General features: G+C 36.6%; 1 protein-coding gene across 6 annotated transcripts in view; it reads right to left on the reverse strand.

Annotated features, from left to right (window-relative positions):
• MAP4K3 (mitogen-activated protein kinase kinase kinase kinase 3) overlaps positions 1-25920 on the reverse strand; it is a 209717-nt gene that overhangs the window by 57514 nt on the left and 126283 nt on the right. For 5 of the 6 annotated variants that reach the window (XR_013554758.2, XR_013554757.2, XR_009615898.3 and 2 more), the window contains 10 exons: positions 25666-25713; positions 21676-21718; positions 19862-19934; positions 17175-17306; positions 16903-16965; positions 16736-16817; positions 16531-16641; positions 12145-12223; positions 7343-7401; positions 6028-6090 (listed from right to left, as the gene is read on the reverse strand). Coding sequence is in view for 3 of the 6 variants with exons in the window: in XM_060653129.3 (XP_060509112.1) it covers positions 6028-6090; positions 7343-7401; positions 12145-12223; positions 16531-16641; positions 16736-16817; positions 16903-16965; positions 17175-17306; positions 19862-19934; positions 21676-21718; positions 25666-25713 (753 nt within the window). In the remaining 3 variants the exon portion in view is untranslated. The remainder of the gene's footprint in view (positions 1-6027; positions 6091-7342; positions 7402-12144; positions 12224-16530; positions 16642-16735; positions 16818-16902; positions 16966-17174; positions 17307-19861; positions 19935-21675; positions 21719-25665; positions 25714-25920) is intronic. The other variant, XM_060653136.3, reaches the window with a different exon arrangement.

Below are 25920 nucleotides of genomic sequence, written 5' to 3' on the forward strand. Positions count from 1 at the left end.
ACTCTCTCTCCCTCTCTAAAAATAAACTTAAAAAAAAATCGGTTGCATTTCTATACACCAATTATGAAGGAGCAGAAAGAGAAATCAAGGAATTGACCCCATTTATAACTGCACCAATAACTGTAAGATACCTAGGAAGAAACCTGATCAGAGAGAAAAGATCTGTATGCTGAGAACTACAGAGAGCTTATCAAAGAAACTGAAGAAGACACAAATAAATGGATAAACATTCCATGCTCATGGACTGGAAGAACAAATATTGTTAAAATGTTGATACTACCCAAAGCAATCTACACATTGAATGCAATCCCTATCAAAATAACACTAGCATCCTTTGCAGAGCTAGAACAATTCCAAAATTTGTATGGAATCAGAAAAGACCCCAAATAGCTGAATTAATGTTGAAAAAGAAAACCAAAGCTGGAGGCATCACGATTATTCCAGACTTTAAACTGCATTACAAAGCTGCAATCATCAAGACAGTATGGTACTGGTGCAAAAAACAGATACAAAGATCAATGGAACAGAATAGAGATCCCAGAAATGGACCCACAAATGTATGGCCAACTAATCTTCGACAAAGCAGGAAAGAATATCCAATGGTAAAAAGACAGTCTCTTCAGTAAATGGTGCTGGGAAAACTGGACAGCAGAAGAATAAGACTGGACCACTTTCTTACACCATACACAGAAATAAATTCAAAATGGATGAAAGACCTAAATGTAAGCCAGGAAACCATCAAAATACTACGGGAGAAAACAGGGAGCAACTTCTTTGACCTCAGCCGCTGCAACTCCTTACTAGAGATATGCCTCTGGAGACAAGGGAAACAAAAGCAAAAACGAACTACTGGGACCTCCTAAAGATAAAAAGTTTTTTTTTTTTTTTTAAACTAAAGTACAATCGACACCTATTACATTAGTTGTAGGCATACAAATAGTGATCTAGACCTCTCTATTCATTGTGCTGTGCTCACCACACTACCATCTATCATCAGACCACATTCTTACAATACCACAGACTATATTCCTTATGTTGTACCTTTTATCCCTGTGACTAATTCATTCGGTAACTGGAAGCCTGTACCTCCCACTCCTCTTCATCCATTCTGCCCATCTCCTCTCCCCTCCCCTCTGGCAACTACCAGCTTGTTCTCTTTATTTATGGGCCTGCTCCTGGGTTTTTTGTTTGATTGTTTGTTTTGGCTTATCTGTTCATTTGCTTTTTGTTTTTTAGATTCCACATATAAGTGAAATCATAGGGTATTTGTCTTTCTCTGACTTATTTCACTTAGCATACCTTCTAGGTCCATCCATGTTGTTGCAAATGGAAAGATCTTATTTTTTGTTATTGCTGAGTAATTAATATTCCATTGTATATATATACCACATCTTCATCCATTCATTTATCTACACTTAAGTTTCAACATCCTGGCTACTATAAATAATGCTGCAATAAACAGAGGGGTGGGCGTGTATCTTTTTGAATTAGTGTTTTCATTTTCTTTGGGTAAATACCCAGTAATGTGATTACTGGATAATATGGTATCTCTATTTTTTCATTTTTTTAGAAACCTCCACACTGTTTTCCATAGTGGCTACACTAATTTGCATTCCCACTAACAGTGCATAAGGGTTCCTTTTTTATCCATATCCTTGCCAACACTTATTATTTCTTGACTTTTTGATTTTAGCCATTCTGACAGGTGTAAGGTGATAACTCATTGTGGTTTTGACTTGCATTTGCTTGATGATTAGTGCTGTTGGCCATCTTTTCATCGGTTTGTTGGCCAAAATGTCTATTCAGGTCCTCTGCTCATTTTTTAACTGGGTTGTATTTTTGGTGTTGAGTAGTGTAAGTTTTTTCAAGATATTTTGGATATTAACCTCTTACTGGATATATCATTTGCAAATACCTTCTCTCATTCAATAGGTTACCTTTTCATTTTGCTGATGGTTTCCTTTGCTGTTCAAAAGCTTATTTTGGTATTGTCCCAATAATTTATTTATGCTTTTGTTTCCCTTGCCTTAGAAGACATACCTAGAAAAATGTTGCTAAGGCAACAAAAGAGATTACTGCCTATGCTTTCTTCTAGAAGCAAAACTCTTACTATTTAATTACTGCATTATGGTGAAGTTTTTAAATTTAAGCGTCTTCTCAAAATTTGCAGATCTTTATTACTAACAATCCTAGAAATCAAGCTCTGTTCTAATTTTTAAGAAATCATTGTAATGTAATAACGAAAACTGAGATGTAATATTCTCAATTCATTTCTAAAATCATAAAATGAATACATTTAGCACTGAAATCACTGATGATATGGGACTTTTAAGCAACAAGTCTTTAAAAGGGTAAATCTGGGTCCCAAAAGATTTAGAGCTGCCATCTTGGTGCTAAGATGATGGCCAGACATTTTGTGTGCAACAGGTTTCTTTCTAGTGGCCAGCAACAAGTATTTGGAACAGCTGGAAATCTTGCTGACAGTGCCAAAGTTTCAGGACTGATGAAATCAGGGGATTGAAACAGCTATGGACACTTCACACCCATTGGGATGGCTATTATCACACACACACACACACACACACACACACACACACACACACAGAAAATAAGAAGCATTGAAGAGAATGTGGAAAAATTGGAAGCCCATGTGAACTGCTGGGGGGAATGTAAAATGACACAGCTGCTATGGAAAATGGTACGGCATTTCCCTCAAAAATTAAATGTAGAATTACTATATGATGCAGCAATTCCCTTTCATGTTCTATGCCCCAAAGAACTTCAAGTAGAAACTTGAAAGATGTTTGTACACCATGTTCACAGCAACGTTACTGACAATAGTCCAAAGGTGGAAGCAATGCAACTGTCCCATTGATAGATGAATGAACAAACAAAATGTGGTACACACGTGTACATACACACACACACACACACAGGAATATTATTCGACCTTAAAAAGGGAATTCTGACCCATGCAGCAACATGAATGAATCTTAAACACATTGTGACATTATGCTAAGTGAAGTGAGCCAGTCAAAAAAGGACAACTATTGTATGATTCCACATCTCTGAGGTACTTCAAAGAGTCAAAAAATAGAATGGTGGTTGCCAGGCGCTGCAAGGAAGGGGGAATGGGAGTTACTGTTTAATAGGTAAGGAGTTGCAGTGTGGAAAGACGAAAAAGTTCTGCAGATGGATAGCGGTGATAGTTGCACAATATGAGTGAACCTAATGCCACTGAACTGCACACTTAAAAAATCTCACAATGGTAAATTTTATGTTATGTATATTTTACCACAATAAAAGAATAATGGTGCACCTGGGTGGCTCAGGCAGTTGAGCATCCAACTCTTGATTTTGGTTCAGGTCATGATCCCAGGGTTGCCAAGATTGAGGCCCTGCTCAGGATTCTCCCTCTCTCCCTCTGCCCCTCCCTGCTTGTGCACATGCACATGCTCTCTAAAAAAAAAAAAAAAAAATTAAAGAAAAAGTAACAATAACTATGGGGGCACCTGGGTGGCACCCAACTCTTGATTTCGGCTCAGGTCATGATCTCACAGTTCATGAGATCAAGACCCGCATCAGTACTGCTGTCAGTACAGAGCCTGGCTTGGGATTCTCTCTCTCCCTCTCTCTGCCCCTTCCCCGCTGGTGCACGCGCACACACGCGCTCTCTCTCAAAATAAACAAACATTAAAAACAAACAGTAAAACAGGTACATTCTTTTCAAAAATAATTATAACCATGGAACATATATACATGATTAAAAAGAGAGACCATGAGCGTGAGCTCAGTATTTGGGGTAGATGCAACAGGCAGTGGTTTAGGTTTCATTTCCTGAACCAGCTGCCTTGATCAAACCCCTGGTGGGCTATTATTTAGCTGAGGAGTAAGACCAATTTCAGCTTCTTTGCACCTTAAGTTCCCTCATTTCTAATACAAAGATTTTAATACATTTGAAGCATTTACAATGCCTGGTGTATAAAAACTTGTAGATGAATGTTAGTTTTTACCATCATCAGAGGTGAACTTTTAAAGTTTGATTTTATAAATTGTAGGGTCTGACAAATATTTTGTTCATCCTTTTCTGCCAGAACTATGTAATTAGTTAACTGTCCCTAAAGCCCTCTGTCACAAGACAGCCTGTCAGCTGCTCCCTCTGTCAGAAACTCCTGATTATTTGGGGGTAGGACAGTTCTAGGGAACAGAGCCATAATTTATTCATGTTACTAGGCTAGTTCTAGAAACCCAGAGAACAGAAGAGAATAACTGTAATTTTAAAGACCATGTTTCTGGGTTTGTTGCTGTTGTCTTTTCTAGAGAATATTAATGATGGTCAGTTTAAGCTTATTTTGTGATCTTTTATTTCCACAACAAATTTCACTAATTGTCACTCTAGCCTATGTATGTGTAATTCTGAAAAAAATCTTCAATCCAGAAGCCGCTGATAGTGTTTTCTTCAGACATTTCATCTCACTTGCCCCTGTGGACAGTTAACTCTCAATCCTGACACTTTCTGGTCCTCTCTGGACCATCGGATGCATCCTTCTTTCTTTCGTGACAGTCCAAGTATTGATATTGACTCTTCCAGCTTTCCAACTGCTTCTTTCTCCCCCATGTTGGTTCTACCTTTAACTGCAAAACACAGGCATCACCCACTGTGGTAACCAGTTTTCTGCACTCCTTCCTTCTTGGGACCTAACTAGGGAACAAATGCAATCATGGTTTCATCTATCACTTCTTCTTTGATGACTTCAATCCTCCTCTTCTGAGCCAATACCATGATTCAAGGAGTAGTATGCCAATTTCATAATTTCAGCTCTTTATCTGCCATCTCTCAAAACTGGCATCTGTGCCGATGACTGTTCCCACATCAATTCCCATGAAACATTGGAGGCATCTGTCCATTCACTTCCTGAAGACTCTATAAGGGTTCCTACACTACAGTGAAATCAGTTTTAGTCCCTTCCTGAAGCCAGATAAGCCACATTAACCCCAAAGCTTTTCTCCTCTGATTTCCATACACTTATTACATAAATATCAGCCTCTCCTCAACAGTCAACACCTGCTGGCAATCCACTGTATATTTTGTTGCACAGCTGAAAGTTTGTATGTCCAAGTAATTTCTGCCCATTAAGACAGCAACTTCCTCAAAAGAGAAATTATGCTCAACATTTTATGTTCTACAAATGTTATACGGTATAGATTAAAGAATTTATATAAAGAATCATTTAAACTAACCAGAATTGAAAGAAGTACGTTATTAAGGCAGAGAGAAAGGAAAAAGAAAGAAAATTCCAATGAAAAGGCAGAAAAATAGAATCTAAGGATAAATATGGAGGCAACTTCGGGTCCTGGCTACCTACTGAAGTAGAAAAAAACTATTCAATAGCAACTATTAAAGTTACTATTTATTTAATATTTACCAGGGTTAGTTTCCCTCTTTTCTTACCTAATGGTAAAACAGCCTTAATACTTATAACTTCAGAGAGGCTTTAAAATCCAAATTTTGGCCTGAGAAAATGAGATATTACCTAATGCTAAAAAGTTAAAATTTCATCTGAGACAGATTTCATTGTTAACTAGGGGTAAGTTATTTTTTGAAACTATTTCCATATATGTTATATATGCAATATATAAAAACAGTTGTATATATATGAACGGATATGTAATACATATATGGATGGTTTCTAGTTCACTAAAATAAGTCACATTATTAAAATGACATTTTTATAGGGAAATGTAATTTCTAAAAAAACCCATTTGAGTGAGAAAATTAAATACTTTCCATAAAAAAGGAAAATAGATTTTAGTTTTTATTACATTATAATACACTTGAGTAGATACATCTGACTTGTTTTGGAAAAAAATGCTATAATCAATATATAGAACCTTGCTAAATGGCAGGAACTTATAAAATGATGTTTAAACTGGTTCATTAAAATTGAACAAAATATTTGATCAAAAAAATCAAAAACAATTAAGACTAAACAATGCTGACAAAGAAAATCAGAAGATGAGAAATACCAGATTAGATCTTGCAGTGTAGTATATTTCTTCTGAACTGTCCAAAAAACCATCACTGTCGGGCTGTTTAGCAGAGACCAAGAAACCCAAGTTATTTACACTTAAACTAAAAGCCACAAATTCACAAAGGGAAACTGTCACAAATGAGATTAGTCCTGCTAATAATTTTATTAAGGCAAATGCCAAGTCAAATAATCTTAAGAAGCTTGTAAAATAGCAATATTGCAACAACTTTGCTTTGTAATACAGTTTTATTAAACTAGTATATAATTTAAATACATGCAATGCCAACTTCAAAAGAGAAACAGGAAACAAACTCAAACTGCCTTAACAAAGTAACTATTAGCATTTATAAACATCATTACTACTTTTGTTCTTAACCTTCTACATCCTCTACATAAATGTTAGGTTTAAATGTTATAATCATTTTAAGAATTTTTAACATTCCTTTCCTCCATGCTGGTATACTGAATTAGAATAACTCCACTTTGTATACCTTTAGTCAAGTGGGTTCACAAAAGCATTAAGTTTAAGAAAGTTTCCATTTCAATCCTTACTACTTATTAATAGTTACTTTCTTCTCAGTATTGAACAGAAAAAAAAAACATAATCTGGAGCTCTAGGAAACTAATTTCATTAGGATTGATTTTGTTTTTTAAGTCTCATTTTTTAAATTCTTCCATAGGATAGTAACATCTCAAATATTTGCAAAACATGTTGTTTCTAAGACTGAATCTAAAAATATATTATCACATATCTAGGAAGGTGTTTATAAAAAATTAACAAAAAACAGTAATGAAAAGAACATTCATAGAGTTAGCAAGCCTTAAACGAATGACAGACTTGATCTATTATGTATGCCTGGTCTCTCCTGAGTTTTAGTCCCAATAGATTTGACTCTACCCTCATGTTTAGAAAACTGGCTTACACTCTTAAAAGGCTGCCCATAAATTCAGTGAGATGTTTTTATTGGTCCAACATTTTAATTTAAAATGGTGGCATTTATTCTAACAAATGCGTACACAAAAAGCCCCTCGAAAACTGGAAAACAAAAATAAAAAAAAAAAATTAACAGGTCAGCATTAAAAACATTTAATAGGAGAATGGTAAAACTAGTACATTTCTCCTAACATTAAGAATATTCGATCTCAGCAACACAGATTTATTTTTTGTAATTTTAGAATTACTTACCTTTTTATTTCCCCAAATGCTTTTGAAAATATCAAGAACTAGACTTTTTAGTCATTACCAATATCACAAAGACTAATTAAAATATTTATTTTTAGTGTTAACATTCCAAGACTACACTACTTACAAGTTCATGATGTGGTTCTGTCTCCTTCCTTAAGGGTGGATCAAATTTTACTTGGCCAACTAAAGAAGAAAAGAAGTAAAGCCATGATCTCTTTCTGTATTCTTAAAGACGTAATAATTTTAGAAGTTACTCTATGGCAATACATTTAATTTTACCATGTACCATTTAGGGATCAAAACCCAATGTTTTAAATTAAGAATCTGTTGGCTGGAAAAAGTCCAAGAAAGTCTAGGTAGGCTATTTAAAGCTAAATCTGTTAGTCCTAGGCCTCTTCCATAGTAAAAAATAAAATTAAATTAAATTAAAAAATGATTAGCAGGATTCTGTGTATGTTACAGTCAGGATCTAACCTACTTCACTGTGACCCAGCATTCACTAGAGAGCATCTAACTCAGGATTTAGGTGGGCAGACAGCAACTGAGGCAGACTACTTTTGGAAGCCAGCCTTCAAGTTGGCCTCTAATGATTCCTGCCTCCTAGTGTTCATCAATTTGTGTAGTCCCTTCCCACATCACCAGCGTTGGTCTTTGTGATCAAATGAATATGGCAGAGTGATGGTGTATCACTTCCAAGGTAAGGCTTCTGTCTTGGGCTCTCTTTTGGACTACTTGCTCTGAAGTCATGTTGTGAACAGCCCTAAGGAGAGTCAAGTGGCAAGTAACTGAAGCCTCAGTTAATAGTTACGCAACCACAGAAGCATATCCTCCAGCCCAGCCAAGCCTTCAAATGACTTTAGCCCCAGCTGATATAACTTCATAACAGATGTGAGCCAGAACCACCCAGCAAAGTTGTCCTGGATTCCTGAGCCTCAGAATATGTATGAGAATAAATGTTCATTATTTTAAGCTACTCCATTTTGGGGAAATTTATTATACAACAATAAATAGTACATCACTGTAGCTCAGGTATAAACTACCTAGAGCATATATAAACTGTGCTACTTTCACCTTCTTCCTTGCTATTACAATATACTGAATGTTTCATTATCTTTACCTCTAATTTCCATATCTCACTATCATTATCTGCTTTTATCACCAGGGTAAAGCATTCAAAACCACTGAAATAAAAGCAGAGGCACAAACAAAACATTAAAAAGAAGAAACACAATCAAAAATATATCACAGTTCAACTAGTAAGAGCTTCAGCCAAAACAGTCATTCTCAATCAAGGTCAGGAAATGAGTGAAATTTTAAAGTATAATCATTTTTATAATTGTTTTTATTTTAGCTTAGTACGTATGATTTATTGTGAATGTTAATACCAGTTAAAAGAAACCATGAGATTTGAATATTTATCAATAGAAGGGATAAGTGAAAAAGGCTGGGAAACACAGCCCTGTAAGACCTCCAGTTGTATAAGTATGTACATAGTTTACAGCTGTTATGGACCAGATATCAAATTCTGGCCCCTAGAGATGAGTAGGTTCTTCAGTAATGGGTTCCTCACCCCTGTCCACACATGATCACACATCAAAGATCATAAAATAACTCTTAGGTAAGGTATTAAAATATTTTAATATCTGCCTACCTTACCTTGATACAGGCCTATTGAACAGCTCTCACCTGTATTTGTCATCAAACAGCAAAGTTAAATCTGTGTAATAAATTTACACGAGGACAGTTTGTGCATCTATCTGTCTTGTGTTACTGTCACATGTGAACATACCTGCTTCCCCCCGCCAGAATAATCTGTATATTCTGTGTATATATATAATCTGTATAATCACTGAGTGCTGGGGAGCAGAGATGTTGTCTTAGACTAACTTTCCTAACAAGGACAAAATCTTAACTGTAGCAGGGCTCCTATACTCCTGTCCTCTGTGGGCAAAGTACTACTCTGTAGTCTGTGGGAATGCATTGCTAGAAGGGGGGGGGGGGGGGGGGGGGGGAACGGCGCAGCACAGTCCCTCTAGAGATTTATTCTTCATGCCTGTTCTCTTCAAACTCCCTCAAGTGATGTCAAGCTTCTGCCACAGAATCTTCCAGCTACTGTTCAAATAATTATTGGTCAACCATCCTAGGCTGCAGTGCTATTTATGATGTTCTTCATAATGTGAGAAAATCCTACTTATCTGTAACTAGCTGTCGATTGGTCTTGATCTGTTTCCTCTACCATCTCCTTGAACATATGTCAAGCCAGACACTGTAAATTTCTATTTTAATATCCAGATGAAAACTCCCTTTTAGCTTGAGACAGCTCCACTCCAACATTCCCACTTGCAGACCCTACACTAGCAATTATGGATCAAAACTAACCCTATTAAGGCAGACAGGAAGAGCCCTGGAATTATTTCCTAAAGCGAGTCTTTGCTTATTGTATTTAATGATATGAAGGCAGAGAGGATTCCTAAAAGGGAAAGAATAACACCCTTTCTGCACAGGAGTCAGTTTTCGTATATATGTTGCTTAAACACCATCTGGTTTCATAAAGAGAAAACCTTCGCTGCATGGAGAGACACCATGTAAATGTAAACATAAAACATTATCAGGAGGAACAACTGTATACAATTTTTAGAATAATTTTTCCAAAGCTTGTCTTTATAGACAACAGCATTAACTATTCTATATTCTATCATATCTCACATAAAGTCATAAAACATTCTAAGAAAGCAGATACTAGAACACTGTGAAAGATTTAAAAGCCTCAAATACCAAACTCACAAATTAACAAAGTGGTGGTTTTAATTCTGTTGCTACCTCAATGAGGGATATGACACCTCTTTTACTGGCAAATGGGGGAGAAGGGACCTGCTCCCACCAAAAGGAGGGCACATGAGAATCTCAGAAAAACTGGGGTATAGGCATCTAGTTTTAAACAGCATACACATGCATATGCAGTTACAAGCTGAGAGTCACAAATATAAATTTGTAAAGAATGATTCAGTAAGAACTGCACTTTGCAATAAAGAGTCTGATAATGTAATTTTTTAAAAGAACTGGATAACAAGATAAAAGTACCTTAAATGAGATTTTCAACAGTACTGAATATATAAAGTTTTCTAAATGAACTACAAAGACATCTCTGATCTCACCATCCGTATTATCAAAGAAAGGACAAAGACATCTTGTTAAGTATTTTTTTTAATTAAAAAAAAAAAAAGGAAATTTTGCTCATATACTAAGGTTGTCATTTTCAGAAAAATACTTTTGGAGGGAAATCAGCAAGTTTAAACCATCTGGCTTCAGATGGAGCCTAAAGGTCACACAGGCAATTGCTGGCAAACAGAGTACCAAATCCCAGTCCTGGGCTTTTTGTACAATGCACGGTACTTTCTTTCAAGAGTTTCCTCCTTTTTTTTTTTTTTTTAACGTTTATTTATTTTTGAGACAGAGAGAGACAGAGCATGAATAGGGGAGGGGCAGAGAGAGAGGGAGACACAGAATCTGAAACAGGCTCCAGGCTCTGAGCTGTCAGCACAGAGCCCGACGCGGGGCTCGAACTCACAGACTGTGAGATAGTGACCTGAGCCGAAGTCGGACGCTTAACCGACTGAGCCACCCAGGCGCCCCAAGAGTTTCCTCCTTTTTAAGAGTACTTCCAAGTAGCACCAGCACAAAGCTTTTCTAAGAACTTAATATACAGTGTATGGTCCAGCCAAAGTTTCAAAGGAAGTTTACAAAGGACTTGCAGTGTAAAAGCCACACAAGTGTGATGAGGCGGTTTCTGAAACGGAGCAGTGTTTGTGAAAGACCACTGGGCTGGAGGCTGAGGGATCCAGGGCTTGCTGTTAACCTGGAGTCTCCCTCCATCCCACAGGCAAATCTCTTCATCTCTGCATTTCTTTTGTTTTTTTTCCTACTAAATGGTGTCTGCCACTACTTATTTATTAGCTTTTCAGACAAAGAGGTGGATTCACCTTGAAGTATGAAATGTATTATTATAATTAGCATTACTAATCTAGCCAAAAATTGGGAACAGCTTCTTTTCAGTAGTTATCTTTAAGTTACCACATAATTTCACTAAAGCCATTTTGGATTTTAGGTCCTTCAGGATAAATCTTTAATTCACAGAAAACTGTTATCACAGTGCCCGATTGCACTAAATTAGTATTCTAAGTCATAGAGAATTAATGCTTCCAAAAAGAAAAACGAAGTTCAGGCACTATTATTGCAGACTCCTGCTGGCAGAGTTCATCACTGATGAGCTGACAGCACCAGATTCCCTGTGAATGAAAGGTCTGTCTCGGTGGGCCCATAACTCGCTCGTGTACATAAGAATTACCCAGAGGGCTGTTTTTAAAAGACAGATTCCTGGGCTGACCCAAGACCTAGTGAATCAGAATCTGTGGAAAAGTGGGGCTTGGAACCTAGTTTTAAAGGTGCTCAGGACACTCAGACGCTAAGCCAGTTTGCAGATCTCTAGCTCTCCTTGCTACTCAAAGTGTGGTCCTGGAACCATAAGCATCTCCATAACCTGGGAGCTTGTGAGAAGTAAAGAACCTCACTCCCACAGCAGATCCACTGAATCAGAAACCACTTCAACAAGCTCTCGAGGTTAGTTGTACACACCTATCGGTTTAAGAAGCAGTGCCTCAATTACTTCTGTCCTGCCTGGTTGAGGGATTTTATTCCTCCTCCCAAACAATAACAACATGAATACATCCCCTCTCTTGCCACAGAAAATTCCCCAGGAATAAAGTAAGTAAAAAATTTTTACTGCCTTAATTAAACTCTACCTTTAAAAAGATTTACTAAGAAAGACTATTTGGAAAAAAATGAAACAAAAGTAATTGTTAACTAAATTACAACCTGAAATCTTATTTCTCATTGTTAAATTATGAACTGTGTAAAGTATATACTTACAGTTTATCTCCGAGCGGGTTTTTTCTTCTCTTACATTTCTACTTGTTGAGTGAATTCTATGTGGTACAGCAACAAGAGGCTAGGAAAAGACCAAAATCAATGATAATGTGGCATTTGATAATCAAGTCACAGTCTGGTCCACAAAATTACCCAAATGTGAAAGAAATACCCCATTTTATGCAAACACGGGACAAAATATAATGATTCTGTGGTTATTTTTTACAAAGGAGGCAACCAGCAACTGGGAGCTTCTAAGATTATGGATATATTTTATCCACAGCAGGTTCCCAATAAACGTTCTCTGAAATAAATAGAAATAAATATCCAAAACTGAGTATTTCAATAATTCAACAGCTGTTCAAAAGCTGCAGCTTTCCCTGTTGCAGAAGAGGATACTGTGATTTAAAAAAAAATCTGCCTCAAGTTCTTCTATCAAAAGGAATGGGGTGAATAAAATGAAACGATGCTAAAGGCATTAAAGATTTATGGTCCTCTTACTTTAGTAAGCATAATTTTTTCCCCCTTCATGTTTCTTCTTGTAGGAACAGCACTCTATTTTCTTTCCTTTTACTGTATTAAAAGCTCTGTGTATTGCCACTTCCAGAGAGAAACATTCAATCACAGACATCCCTCCAACCATTTGGAGTACGAGGGGCCTTATCTGAGAAGCTTCTGCAGCTTCCGCCCATACACTTGAAGGTCTCACCTTAAGAGGTGATGCCAGCATCTATTTCACGTACCAAATAGGTTTTTTTTTCTGTGTGTGAAACGCTTCCCTTGAAGTTATTACCTTTGAAGGAGACACACTCGTAGATATATCTTCGTGAAAAATGTAATTCATTAACATTTAAGTTCAAATTAGCAGATTCAAAAGGCAGATCAAGAACAGGACCCAAGTCAACTATTCTCATATTGGGGCGTCTCAGGAAATAAAACCTTATGAATCTAAAAGACCCCAAACACTGAAATACTGATAGTAGTCAAACAGCAGCAAAAGCCATTTCAAAACTGAAGTATTTAAACTTTACGTGTCCACAGTGGTTTGCAGTTTTACAAAGTGCTTTCGTACACCTCAGCTCATTCTGTCCTCAAACTACACTTGTGAACCAAGTACTATTCTTCATTTTATAGATGAGAACACGGAGACTCAAAATTCGGGCACTCAGCTAATTAGACGCAGAGCCGGAAAAGAACAAACCCCGTACTTCTGATAACAATATATAGGAGCAAAAACAAACAAGCAAGCAAAAACAGGTATCCCGTCAGGCTAGTCACACAGACTGCTATTACCAGTGAACATGAATAAAACCTGTGACTGCCTAGGAGAACAGTTTTACTTTCCCAGCTTAAACGGTATAACTATAAAATTATTAAATCTCAGAATGCTGAACAGAGTAAATGGGTTAACATGTCGAAGAAAACTATATTAAGTATAATGTGCAGCACCTTTCTAAAAAACTACATGGGAATCCAAAATAAAAAAGTCAAACTTCCTTCCAACAGTGTAGGATAGATAATACATTTTAGACACTGTAGAATTAGCAGATGTGCTCAATGTTTTCAAGAGTATTCAGCCTTCACACAACATGCACAGTATCACAGCAAATCCTGAAATGCAAGTTAGATACATGTCACTCAAATTATGAGTGGGAACGCAGCCCTTAGCAATTTCTACACCATCACTTTGCAAGATCACTTTGCAAGTAGTAAGATTATGAATTTCTCTGGGAAAAGTTTTATCTTAAACATGATGAGAAGAAAAGTTCTCCCCCCACAACCTACAATTATAATATGAACAACACAGACTTCACAAGAAAGATGAATTTCTTTCTCCACTACATGAGAAAACTTCAGAAGCATCTTCATTCCACAGACTGCTTCTGTATTTGGCTTATTATTTCTCCTGTTTAAGTACATTTTCAAAAGGACTTCGTAATTCAGTGTGACGAGTGTACAGGACGTGCGAAGAGACAACGAGGTGGCATTCAGTGCACTGAGAAGACACAGGCAGTCCTTACCTTGCAGTCTCAGGATGCACGAATTTCAGTCACCATGAATTAGTTAAATGACACCAGTCCCCCATAACATGGTTCAAATATCAGTCAGCAGTGTATTAATTGTATAGATACTCTACAATCGTATAATATTTGGTATATTAATATCTTATTAACATTCAGTACATGAATTGTAACTGTATAATGTACAAACTTCACTGCAAGCTCTCTATTCAGGCCATAAATCACCACGTGACAAACAGATGCACGTCACATTCAGTGACAAATCACATCGCTTCTTCCCATGTCTGTGACTGCTCACTGAGCACCTGTCAGCTCGTGCACAGACGGCAGAGTGGGTAGTTGTGTTCCCTCTGGTCTCCCAGTGAGGATACACTCATGTGACATTTTAACAAAAACTGGTAGCTGAAAGAGGGAATTAGCCAACAAAGATGAAAGTGCTGTAAAGAAATAAAGAGTGTGAAGTCTGCATCATGCTGGAAATAAAATTTGAACGTAACATGTAAGTGGAGTTCTAGGAAGAAACAGATGACGGTAAGAGCGTGGACCCGGCTGCCGCTCACGAGCCTATAGACGCACAGCCAGAGAACTCGGTGAAGGTGAACTTACTGGTATAAAGGAAGAAAGCGGTTCTGATAAAAAAGAGGAAGATGCTCCCGAAGAAGTGGCATCCACAAAAAATTTCACATCACGGGAATACGAATACGGAGATATTTCATGCATTGGAAGTACAAAGGAAAAGAATGTTGGAAACTGACCCGAACTTAGAAAGGGAGTAGGACAGTTCACCAAGGCACAAAAAAGATACTTGCTCCGTGTCACAGAATTATGACAAGAAGGCAAGCACTGTGCAATCTACTTAGTAAGTAGAGAGAATCAATCTATGCAAGTTTTTTTGTAAAAAAACAAAACACGTTAATTCTCACTGGTTCTAATATTTTAAATAACAGTGCAGTAAGTAAATATTAGTCTTAATTACTTTTTTCACTTCCTTATACATTTAAAACTGACAGTAAGAGAATTTTTAATGTTCTTACAAAAAATTTTCAAAGTCACAGAACAACTGTCACTTTCCCACTGATTATTAAGATCACTTTGCAGGGTGTCTTGGCTACCAGGGTCATTTTTATAGTCCCACATTACCATGCAAATTGAAGACTTAAGCATAACAATAAAACAAGTTTTCCCTACTATAATTATAAGATCAATAGTAACACTTTACGTTCCTTAAGTTTTATGTTTCCAAACTCCTTTCCAGACTTTGAACAAAAGGACAGATAGCTTTTTTAATTACAGCTGTATAATGATGGCAAGCTAGAACAATGGTGAATTGACAGAAAGGTTCTGACTTAACACAATACACAACCATCCTTCCAACCACTGAGAGCTATCGTTCCCTCAGTATCAAGAAATTTACACCATTTTAAGTATCTTCCATAAAGCCAGTCATCAGGGTCAAGGGTATCCATCTCAAGTTATATATCCAATAACAAAATTCTGCCATGTCACATTTACCAAGTTTCTCTTAGGTGTCACAATTATTAGCTGGGCTAGGAATGTTAAGTATGCCAACAGAAAAGAAGCTTCCTTTGATATCAATCCTTCTATCATATTAGTTATTTTATTCTCTAACAACTACACTGGCTCATTTAAAAAAAATTTTTTTAAAGTTTATTTTATTTTTGAGACAGAGAGAGACAGAGCATGAATGGGGGAGGATCAGAGAGGGAGGGAGACACAGAATCTGAAACAGGATCCAGGCTCTGAGCTGTCAGCACAGAGCCTGACGTGGGGCTCGAACTCACGGATCGCGAGATCATGACCTGAGCTGAAGTCGGATGCTTAACCGACTGAGCCACCCAGGCACCCCAACACTGGCTCATCTTAAAACATTCCCATAGTGGATAATTAAGGTTTTAGTCACCAACAAAATCAATCCTATACTTTCTACTAACCACTAATAATTCATGAGGTACTGTAGCAGGATTGTTTTTAAGAGGAAAACTGAACAGAAATTTTGAATGTATTCTAACATCTGACTTAGGTACTTCCTGTCTGCACTCTCTCTTTTAAAGTGGACAATTTATTTGGTAACTTCATCCAAAATGACTACTCTGAAATAACTACAGTAATTTCACCAAGTGGATTAGATGATTGTGCCTTTGCCATTTTCAGAAAACAGTCACCCACACGAAGCCAGTAAGAAAAATCCAACACATGACTTCCCTAGGAGAGACCAATTCAAAGAGTTCATTATTCCCTCACGAGTTTATTATTTAAACCAGACCCAGAACCGTAAAATATTGCTTCTGAGACGCACACACATACGTACATATATGTTATAAGTATACTTGGTAAAAACAGTTCCTACCTCAGGATCATCATCATCAAAATCATGGTAGGTGGAATGATCTGGATTATTCACTTTATCTAACAGTTCGATTGCCAAAGACCGTGTCAAAGGTTGTGTGACAAAAGGGTGCTATAAAAATAATACAGAACAGAACACTCATTAGAAATATGATTGGATGACATTTTACCTTTTGAGAAAAAGATATTTCAGGGAACAATAATACCTGTAGTAACTTCTCAGCAGTAGGTCTTTTCTTTGGATTTTTGGTGAGTGCCATTTTTACGAAATGATGAAAACTATTTGACCTAAGAAATTTTGAAAATTAAGACTTTTAAATTTTAATTCTTTTTTTGGTCATGATTATAAAGTAAATAACACAAAAATACTTACCATTTCATTTTATCTTTTAGTTTAGGAGGCTGAAAATTACTTTTTGTCATTAGAAATAATGCTCTGAAAAATCAACAACAAATTGTTACACAGCATTTTAAGCTTTTATATTTTAATACATAATATAAATAATTCTATTACTATTAAATAATTCTATTACAATTACTAAGATAGAGCAAGACTCAGACTAGTATTTATGATGTAATAAGTACTGGAGGTGAGAGGATCACCCTTAATTTAAGCACAGAACTCTTCAATTATGACACACTGACCTCATTGGGTGCAAGTCGAACATAGGCGGCTGAAGCTCCGCAAGTTCTATGGCAGTGATTCCCACAGCCCAGAGGTCACACAGCTGGTTGTAACCCCCTTTCCTCTCAACAGCTGCGACTTCTGGAGCCATCCTGAAGGAAATATTGCAGGGAAAAAAAAAACTGCAAAACTTGTGTTTACTGTATTTTCTTCCATCTTCCCACCAGAGGCACTTGCAACTATCCCTTTCTAAGCTGAGGCCTATTTAGGCCTTGATATCTGAAAAATAAGTATGCAGTATTTTAAAGATCTCTGTCGAGATCTTGATCCCTTAAAAGACCCTCCATCCCAAGACCCTACTGGTGATTCCTTGGTTACTTTGCTATACTTATAAAGGTTTATAAAACTTGACATTTATAGTACAGCAACATAACCCAAATTTATCCACACCTTAATCTCTTTTCTCTGTACAATGTAGAATTTTACAGAGAAATAACATCTTGCAATAAATGATCTATAATTTTTAGCTCTTACCCGTTTGTACCAGTGAACTGCAATCTGGCCTCTGTTTTCATATGACCAAAACTACTTACTGGGGCATTAATAATCTTCATTTAGTATTTAGCTCATACTTACTATAAATTTAACTGGCAGTTTTTCAGCTTTATTTTAAAGGTGGAAGTTATAAAAATGAGTGTCTGCTTTTTAAAACTGTATTTATTTAGAGGAAAATTACCCAAATTTAGTTTTAACTTTCCTATATAGTCTTATCCCAATTGTAGCTCTATAAATTTTTATTTGACTGATTTAAATTATATTTTCAAATATAAAAGTTTTTAAATTCTAAACAACGGTTTTGGAAATAACCAACTCTTACATATCAAAAGAATGATTTTAATAAGTAACTTTACAAATACACACTTGTCCTATTATGATTTTAGGGAAGTCAAGTAAAGTGGTGAAGTTAAAAATACACACACACACACACACACACACACACACACACACACACACACACACCCCCCTTCTGACTTTCAAAATGCTTCCTCTTAAAATCTTTCTAATCTTAAAGTACTTCTTAAAAATATTCGAACTGTCATAAGAAAAGTGAATTTTAAAGTATGTCAGTTATTACTTTACTGATGGTTGGAATCTTCCAGCTTACTGGTACAAGTGCACTAGCAGAGAAGGAAAATGCATAAAGCTGATATGCCCCACTTGCCGTGCGAGGAGACGTTCTCCACTCCTCTATAAATACACAAGTGAAAGACCCCAGCTAGTGCTTCTACTCCTGCCAGCTAGGCTGTATGCTTATACAGTCAACTGAGTTCATCTTTGAACCTCTTTATTCATAATATTATATACGTTATTATATATTATAAATATGCAACTTAATTAAATGTTATAAAAAAACTGATTTGTTAGCAGGTTAAAAAGGTAAGTTATGAAAATTAAAGTGAATGCTTACAAAAAAGCTTGTTAAAGCCAAGTTTCTAAAGACAAAACCAAAAAACCTAGACAATTATGTTGAGAATATGACAACTCTAAAAGACTACGAAGGCTACAGAATGCATAATTCCATTTGTAGGACATTCAGGGAAAAGGCAGAAATCAGATTGAGTGCTGCCAGAGGCTAGGGATGAAGGGACAGAATTTACTAAAGGGGGCAAAAGAACACTTCCTTGGGTGTTGGAAACCTATCTTTTATATTGAGTATAGTGCTATTTCTCACCACCAAAGCATACAAGTCTCTCAACACTGGGAGACTTGCACACCTAGTAAGGCTAAATCTATACCTCATAGACCTGACTTAAAAAAAAAAAGGCACATGCTTTGTATGTCCAAGTTCTTTAGAACTAAAGATTGCGCTTTAGAGAAACACAACCTGGAAAATGTAGTTGATGTATTATGGGTATAGTTTACATTATTAAGATGTAACTCTAATTAGAGAGCCACTCAAAGAAAAGGCCTTGGTCTTATGGCAGGAAAGGAAAAAGGAAAAAGGAAAAAGGAAAAGAAGGAAGAAAAAGAAAAGAAACAAAGAGAAAGAAAAGAAAGTAAAAAAGAAAAAGACACTCCTAAGCCTGAAATTAAAAGGTTTAATGTACATCTGTGTTAATTTTGAGATTTGCCATTCAACAGATGTTTCTGATTAACTGAGGAACTGCCAACCTTAGTCACTCTGGACAAGACATTCCATTCTGTTCTACATCCCTAGAGTTCATGTGGGAAAGACATGATATATATATAGAGAGAGAGAGATGAAGACAGAGTGTGTTCCAAAAATTTACTTTGCCTAATTCACAATTTCCCACGTTCTGAAGACAGTTTCACTCTCTTGTGGGTAATAACATTAGAGTTTTTAATCTCTGAAGCTGCAGTTGGAGATCAGTAATCATCAACAAACATTTACTAAATATGTATAAAAACCATGCTGGACCCTACAGAGCAAGCGAGAGTTCCTTTATAGCAAGGTTCCCAAAAGCCATTATCAATCTTTTTAGAGCTTCTTCCACTTAATGAACATGGTAAAATATTCTTTGGCTGTGTATCCACAAGTGTACCCGCCTACACTGCTTAAGCTCTTGATGATCTTCTTAATCTGTTTTAGTCTTAAAATTTTTGACCAGTGTATGTTTTCAATAAATGCTGTATTCAATAATGACAGAAAAACAAAATGTTAAATTATCAATTAAAATACAATTACCAATATGGTGTACCAATGAAAGATTTCCGTTTGGCAATTGTAGCTGTAATCTGTGCAGATACTCCAAAATCAGCTATTAAAAAAAGAAGAAACATTTAGGGAAGAAAACTGAGGGAAGGTAAAATATTTACAGTAACATGAGAAGAAACGTTTAACAATTATTTTCATTAAACTAATTTCACAGAAACGAGATATTCTTAAACATCACATTAAACTTTTTTAACTTTTATGGGTTAGCACTAAAATATCACTAAGTAGTCAAGGTGTATTACAGCCAAATAGATTCTCATATATCCCTGCATGAATCAGATGAAAACAAAAGTCAATGATTTTGATGAGAAAGAGAGAGCTGAGAAAATTTAACCCGCCAGACTTAATAATATTATAATTTCAAATTCTCAGGACCTGAAATTCAAGGAGTATCACTGGAAGGGACCTTACATAGTCATATATTCCATTCACTTCCTGCCATACTCATGATGACTGACATCAAACAAACCAAGAATCTACTGGCAAATCTGCCTAGCCTGAAAAGACACCCAAACAGAATGTTCCCCAAAATCTTACCTTAGCAATACCTTCTAATCCCAACACCAATCACTAGGAAATTTGTTTTTATGCAGGACTTGTTGCTATTCTTTAAGTATGTTGAGGTCTAAATATTTTCTAGTTTTTTAACGGTCATTTCTAAATCCTTATCAACCAACGTTTTATATATAGGATTTCTGTCAGTAAGGCACATAATATTAACACAAAATATTAAACTGCTGATAGAAACTGTTCACTAAGACATCAATAGTTAGATAAATGCTTTTTTCATCTTTAGAGGTAGCTCAGCAAAATTTTATTATGTAAGTTAATTATCAGATACTTTTATATCTGATCAGTCCTACTGTAGGCTATAATTCAAAATAGTTTTATTCATGCTTTTATAAAATAAATGTTTTTTGAATTCTGATTTGTCTTATAGTAACATATAATCTGAAATAACTTTCCTATTTATTAAACTCTTCACTTAATACCTAACATCCATGATTCTGTTTATAAAAACTACTATACTATGCATGTTCCCAGTCTCAAACTTTCAAATTAAGTTATTATTTAGGTTTGGAACTCTATTTTAGTCATAACCAAAAGTTATAAAAGATACAGTTTGAAATAAAGCAACATCCAGCATCTAAATTACATCCTTATATTAGTAATACTGGGGTTTTTTTTTTGTTTTTTTTGTTTTTTTGAGAGAGAGAGAGAGAGAGAACAAGTGGGGAAGGGGCAGAGGGAGAGGGAGACAGAGAATCCCAAGCAGGCTCCGCGCTGTCAGTACAGAGCTCGATGTGGGGCTGGGTCCCACGACTGCTGGGATCATGACCCGAGCTGAATCAAGAGTCTGACTCTTAACCAACTGAGCCACCTAGGCACCCCGACTATATTTAGTTTTAAATGCTAACGTAAAGGATGTAGGATTTTTGGTGTTATTGATTTTTTGGCTTTTGTTTGTTTACCCTGTTTTTTGGTTACAAGGCAATTGTGTACAAATTTCTTACTAAAAGTCACATTCCTCAGGTTACAGGTGAAAGAATTCCTGAAGAATTACTGTTTTGCCATATCTTTACAACAAATCTGTCATATGTGAAGGGCGGACTCTATCCCCATGTAGGAGAAAAGGGAACAGAAACAGGTTACATATGCCCACAAACAGATTTCCACCTAAAAATACACAGATGCTGAGGGAAAAACTAATCTTTCAGAGGCAAGTAAAACTTCCTATGTTCTGGAATAAATTTGCTCAAATGACAAAATTTTAATTTACTTACCCAATTTTACATGACCATTATCCGTTAACAGAATGTTAGCTCCCTTCAAAGCAAGAACATTTTAGTTAAAGTAAGAAACTTTTTATCAGACAGCACATATAATTGATCAAATATACGTACATAAAATGATCACAAGTGGCAGCCTTAGACCTAGAAATACTTAAAATTTAAAGTATGCCCAATTAAAGTGTCAAATTATTATATTTGCAGGAAAACTTAGGGTCTTTTAAGACAATTTGACTATTCTTATAAAACGTTCTACCTTGCAAAACGCTGCTATTAACACAATATGAATGTTATTATGAAAATGATGTATTAGTTTTCATCTGTTATGTTCTTACTGATCAAACATTGTGACTGCCCTAAAACATGACCTAATACTGGCATTTTCAATTTCTGTATTACATCTTAAACGTGTTACTTCCTGTTCTAGGAGTTCATCATCAGTTGAACCACTGCTGGTGCATAAGACTGAACCTTGCTGCTTACTCATGAGGCTGTCTATCTTAATGTGTTTGCCCACAGTTGAGGACCACCCAGAATATAAACAACTAGCCATAGGCCCACCGGATTAAAATGTCACCTGGCTGCATGACTGTGAGATAACAATAATACACTGGTTTCTACCCCCGGTTCCTAGCCCAGTTCTCCTGAAAGCCCTGTAATTTCCTAAGTGACAAGAGCCCTAGGAGCATCTTTTGTTCTAGTATATGCTCGCAGACCCTGGTTCTTGATGCAGTGCTCCTGAAACCTTTGTAATTTCAGGGGTCACAGAGTAGTGTCTTCTGTTCTAATGGAGCAACTCTGGGTAGGCTCCTGGATGGCTCCTGGATGAGGGCTGATCACTGGAAAGACCAAGCCATGACTAGAACTTCAGAATTTTCAGCCCTGCCCCCCATTCTCTTGAGAAGGGAGAAGAGCCAAAAATGGAGTTAATGACTGATCACGCCTACATGAGGAAGCCTCCATAAAATCTCAATGGTATGGGGTTTGGAGAGTTTTCGGGTTGAATTACACATAGAGGCACTGGGAGAGGGGTGTGTCTGGAGAATGCATGGAAGCTCCCTGCCCCTTCCCACACACCTGGCCCTACACACCTCTCCCATCTGGATGTTCATCTGTATCCTTTATCATATCCTTTAATAAGCTGGTAAACATAAATAATTCCCTGAGTTCTGAGAGCCACACTAACAAATTAACTGAACTCAAGGAGGGGGTCTTTGGAACCTCCAATCTATACAGTCATTTGCTCAGAAGCACAGCTGATAAACTGGGCTTGAACCAGTATCTGGTGTGTGTGTGTGTGTGTGTGTGTTGGGGGAAGGGACAGTCTCATGGGGCTGAGCCCTTATCTGTGGGATCTGATGCTCTCTCCAAGTAGACAGTGTCAGAATTGAGTTAAATTGTAGGACACCCAGCTGGTATCACACTGGGGAAAAACCTGCAGACATTTGGTAACCACCAGGGTCAGAATGAAGTGTTCTGTGTGAGTAGTAAAGAAGCCTCAGGAAAGAAGCATACAGTCGGAAAGAACTGGGTTTTTCCCCCACACAGAAAGGGAAAAAAAACTCAGTTTTTCCCATTTCAATGTTAGTAGCATTTTGGCCACCCCTACTTCCTGATCTGAGCTCCAAAAAAGACGATAAAACCACTACATCTTCAATAAGCCCAAAGGTATAGAGACTTTCTAAATTTTATTTTTTGCCTTTTCTGTAACTTTTAAATGAGCAAGCAAAAGTAAGCAGGCTAAATCTTTAGTCCAAGGTGCCAACAATCATGTAATTATAGGCTAACAGGAAAACCATTAGGAAACCGGCCCCACCCAAAAAAGAGGAAGCCATAAAGAAGACTGTACCCCCTGATATTACTGGGAATAATGGGAGAAACAAGAAAAAGAAGGGAGAAGGGACTACAGCAGGGATTTTAATTTGATCTAAGCCCCAGCGATCTAGATGTCTGCCACGGTCCTCAGTTTGGTCTTTGCGCAGCTCCAGACTAATTTTCCGAAATTACAGTTTATATCATATTACGTGCATCTATGGCCTCTGATGCTCCCCTCTTCCTTCCATCCTTCCATCTCTCTCTCCTTGAGCAATCAGGTACTATTTTATGTTCTAGGGTTATAGTAATGAGAATAAGCTCCATCTTTCATGAAGTTTACAGTGAATAGGAGAGAAAGAAAATCTAAAAATACATGCACACATGAATGAATGAATGAATGAATGAATGAACGAACCAACAAATGATTCAAAGCCAGGAAGAGGGAAGTACTCTAAAGCCAAGTAAAGCAGGAAGAGAAGGCCTTTCTAAGGCAGTGATGTCTGAGCAGAGATCTAGATGAAGTGAGGGTGCAGAGGCATGCCAAAATCTGGGAGAAAAACATGCCAGGAAGAGGGCACAGCAAATACAAAGTCTTGGTGCCAGAATGAGTCAACATACTCCAAAAACAGCAAGCTCAGTGTGGCTGGAACAAAAATGAGTAAAATGGAGAGGAGTATGAGATGAAGTCAGAGAGAAAAGCTGGGGCCAGATCATGTAACACCTTACAGGCAATGGTAAAAAACAAACAAACAAAAAAACCAAACAAACAAAAACAAACATCTGGATGTTATACTGAATAACGGGATGGTGGTTTATAAGCAGAAGAGTGACAAGCTCTGATTTAAAAAGATCACTCTGGTTGCAAGGTGGAGAAGGGACTGCAGAAACACACAAGAACAGGAACAGGGAGACTGGTTAGAAGGCTGCTGCAGAAGTGCAGGTATTAACAGACTGATGGCTTAGACCAGGGTAGAAATAGTGGTGATGGTCACACTCTCCCCAGCTGGGCTCAAACTCTGAAGTTCAGCACACAATTCCTCCTGGAATCGAGCACAAAACCATCCGGCTATCCCCATCATATGTTCTCTTCTCTTTGATAATATGGCACAGCTTTTATATTCCCTAAAATGACCCCACACTTTCTGACGTCTTCATTTTTGCTTACATTGTTTCTTCTGCTTGGAAGGCACTCCAACCTCCATTTCTGACACAAATTTATCAGTCTTTCCAGATCATCTATGTGCTGATGACACAGTGCTTTTAATGCACTCATGTTATACTTCTCCCTATAAACTCCAAAGCTCTTTGCTTAGGTCTTAAATGGCTTATGAAAAACACTTAAAGTAAAGGATCTCAGCAGATGATCTGAGAGTTCACTGAAATTTCATGCAAAATATGAAGGCATATGCATGAGGACATTTTCTGAAAAGAGAGTCCATGGCTTTCATTAGAGACTCAAAGAACAACATGATTAAGAAAAAAAAAATTAAGAACCTTTATGCCAGAGAAAACCTCAGAAAATAAAAGGGGGAGAGAAATAGGAGAAAAGACGAATGAGGAAGAAGGTAAAAGAAAAATAAATGAAAGAAAAGAACTAAGTTGGGGAGATGGCAGTATCTTTAGAAAGAACCTCAGGAAGCCCTGCCCAAGCACCCTGGTTTACGGCGGAGCTGACCCCAGCACACCCAGTGCACCTGCTCTCCTCTGCCAGTTAAATCAGATCATCAGAAGATGTTACAATTGAATTTATCCATTTTGAAACATTATTAATGATAGTTCCTTAAGACTACCAAAGTTTTCTAAAATACTCAAAGTATGAAATGTTGTAAAAACCCTAACTTGATGGAAGCTAAGGACTTAATTTGCAATTTACAAATAAATAACTAGAGATAAGCTAATATGGGTTATTATAACACTAATCCATAAATGTATGCTTTAAACAGGTGAATTTTGTGGCAAGTGAATCACATCTCAACAAAGTGAATTGTATCTCAATAAAGCTACTTTAAAAAAGTAATAAAATTCTTAAAAGTATCACTTAATTTTATTACAGTAACATATTTCAGGTAAGAAATTCATCAGATAGACTAAGACAATTTTGCTCAACAGTTTGGTCCGAGTATTTAAAAAATGAAGAGAGGGCCATTAGGTTAAACTTATGATGTATACCTTTATATCTCTGTGCATTTTTCCTTTACTGTGAAGATAGTATAATCCCTGGAGTTTCAAGAAAGAAAAAGAAAAAAAAAACAAACAAACAAACAGAAAATTAACAAGACTTTATTTATTACAGAGAATACTTTGGGATTTAAAGTGATCAACTGAGTAGCAGTTTCTGTTTTTTATTTACTCATCACAGATAATCTAGCAGTAATCATTAATTTATTTTACTGAAATAGCCTAAAAGAAGAATCAAGAAAATGA

This window comes from Panthera onca, chromosome A3 (genome assembly GCF_046562875.1).
Source record: "Panthera onca isolate mPanOnc1 chromosome A3, mPanOnc1 haplotype 2, whole genome shotgun sequence".
Lineage (NCBI taxonomy): Eukaryota > Metazoa > Chordata > Mammalia > Carnivora > Felidae > Panthera > Panthera onca.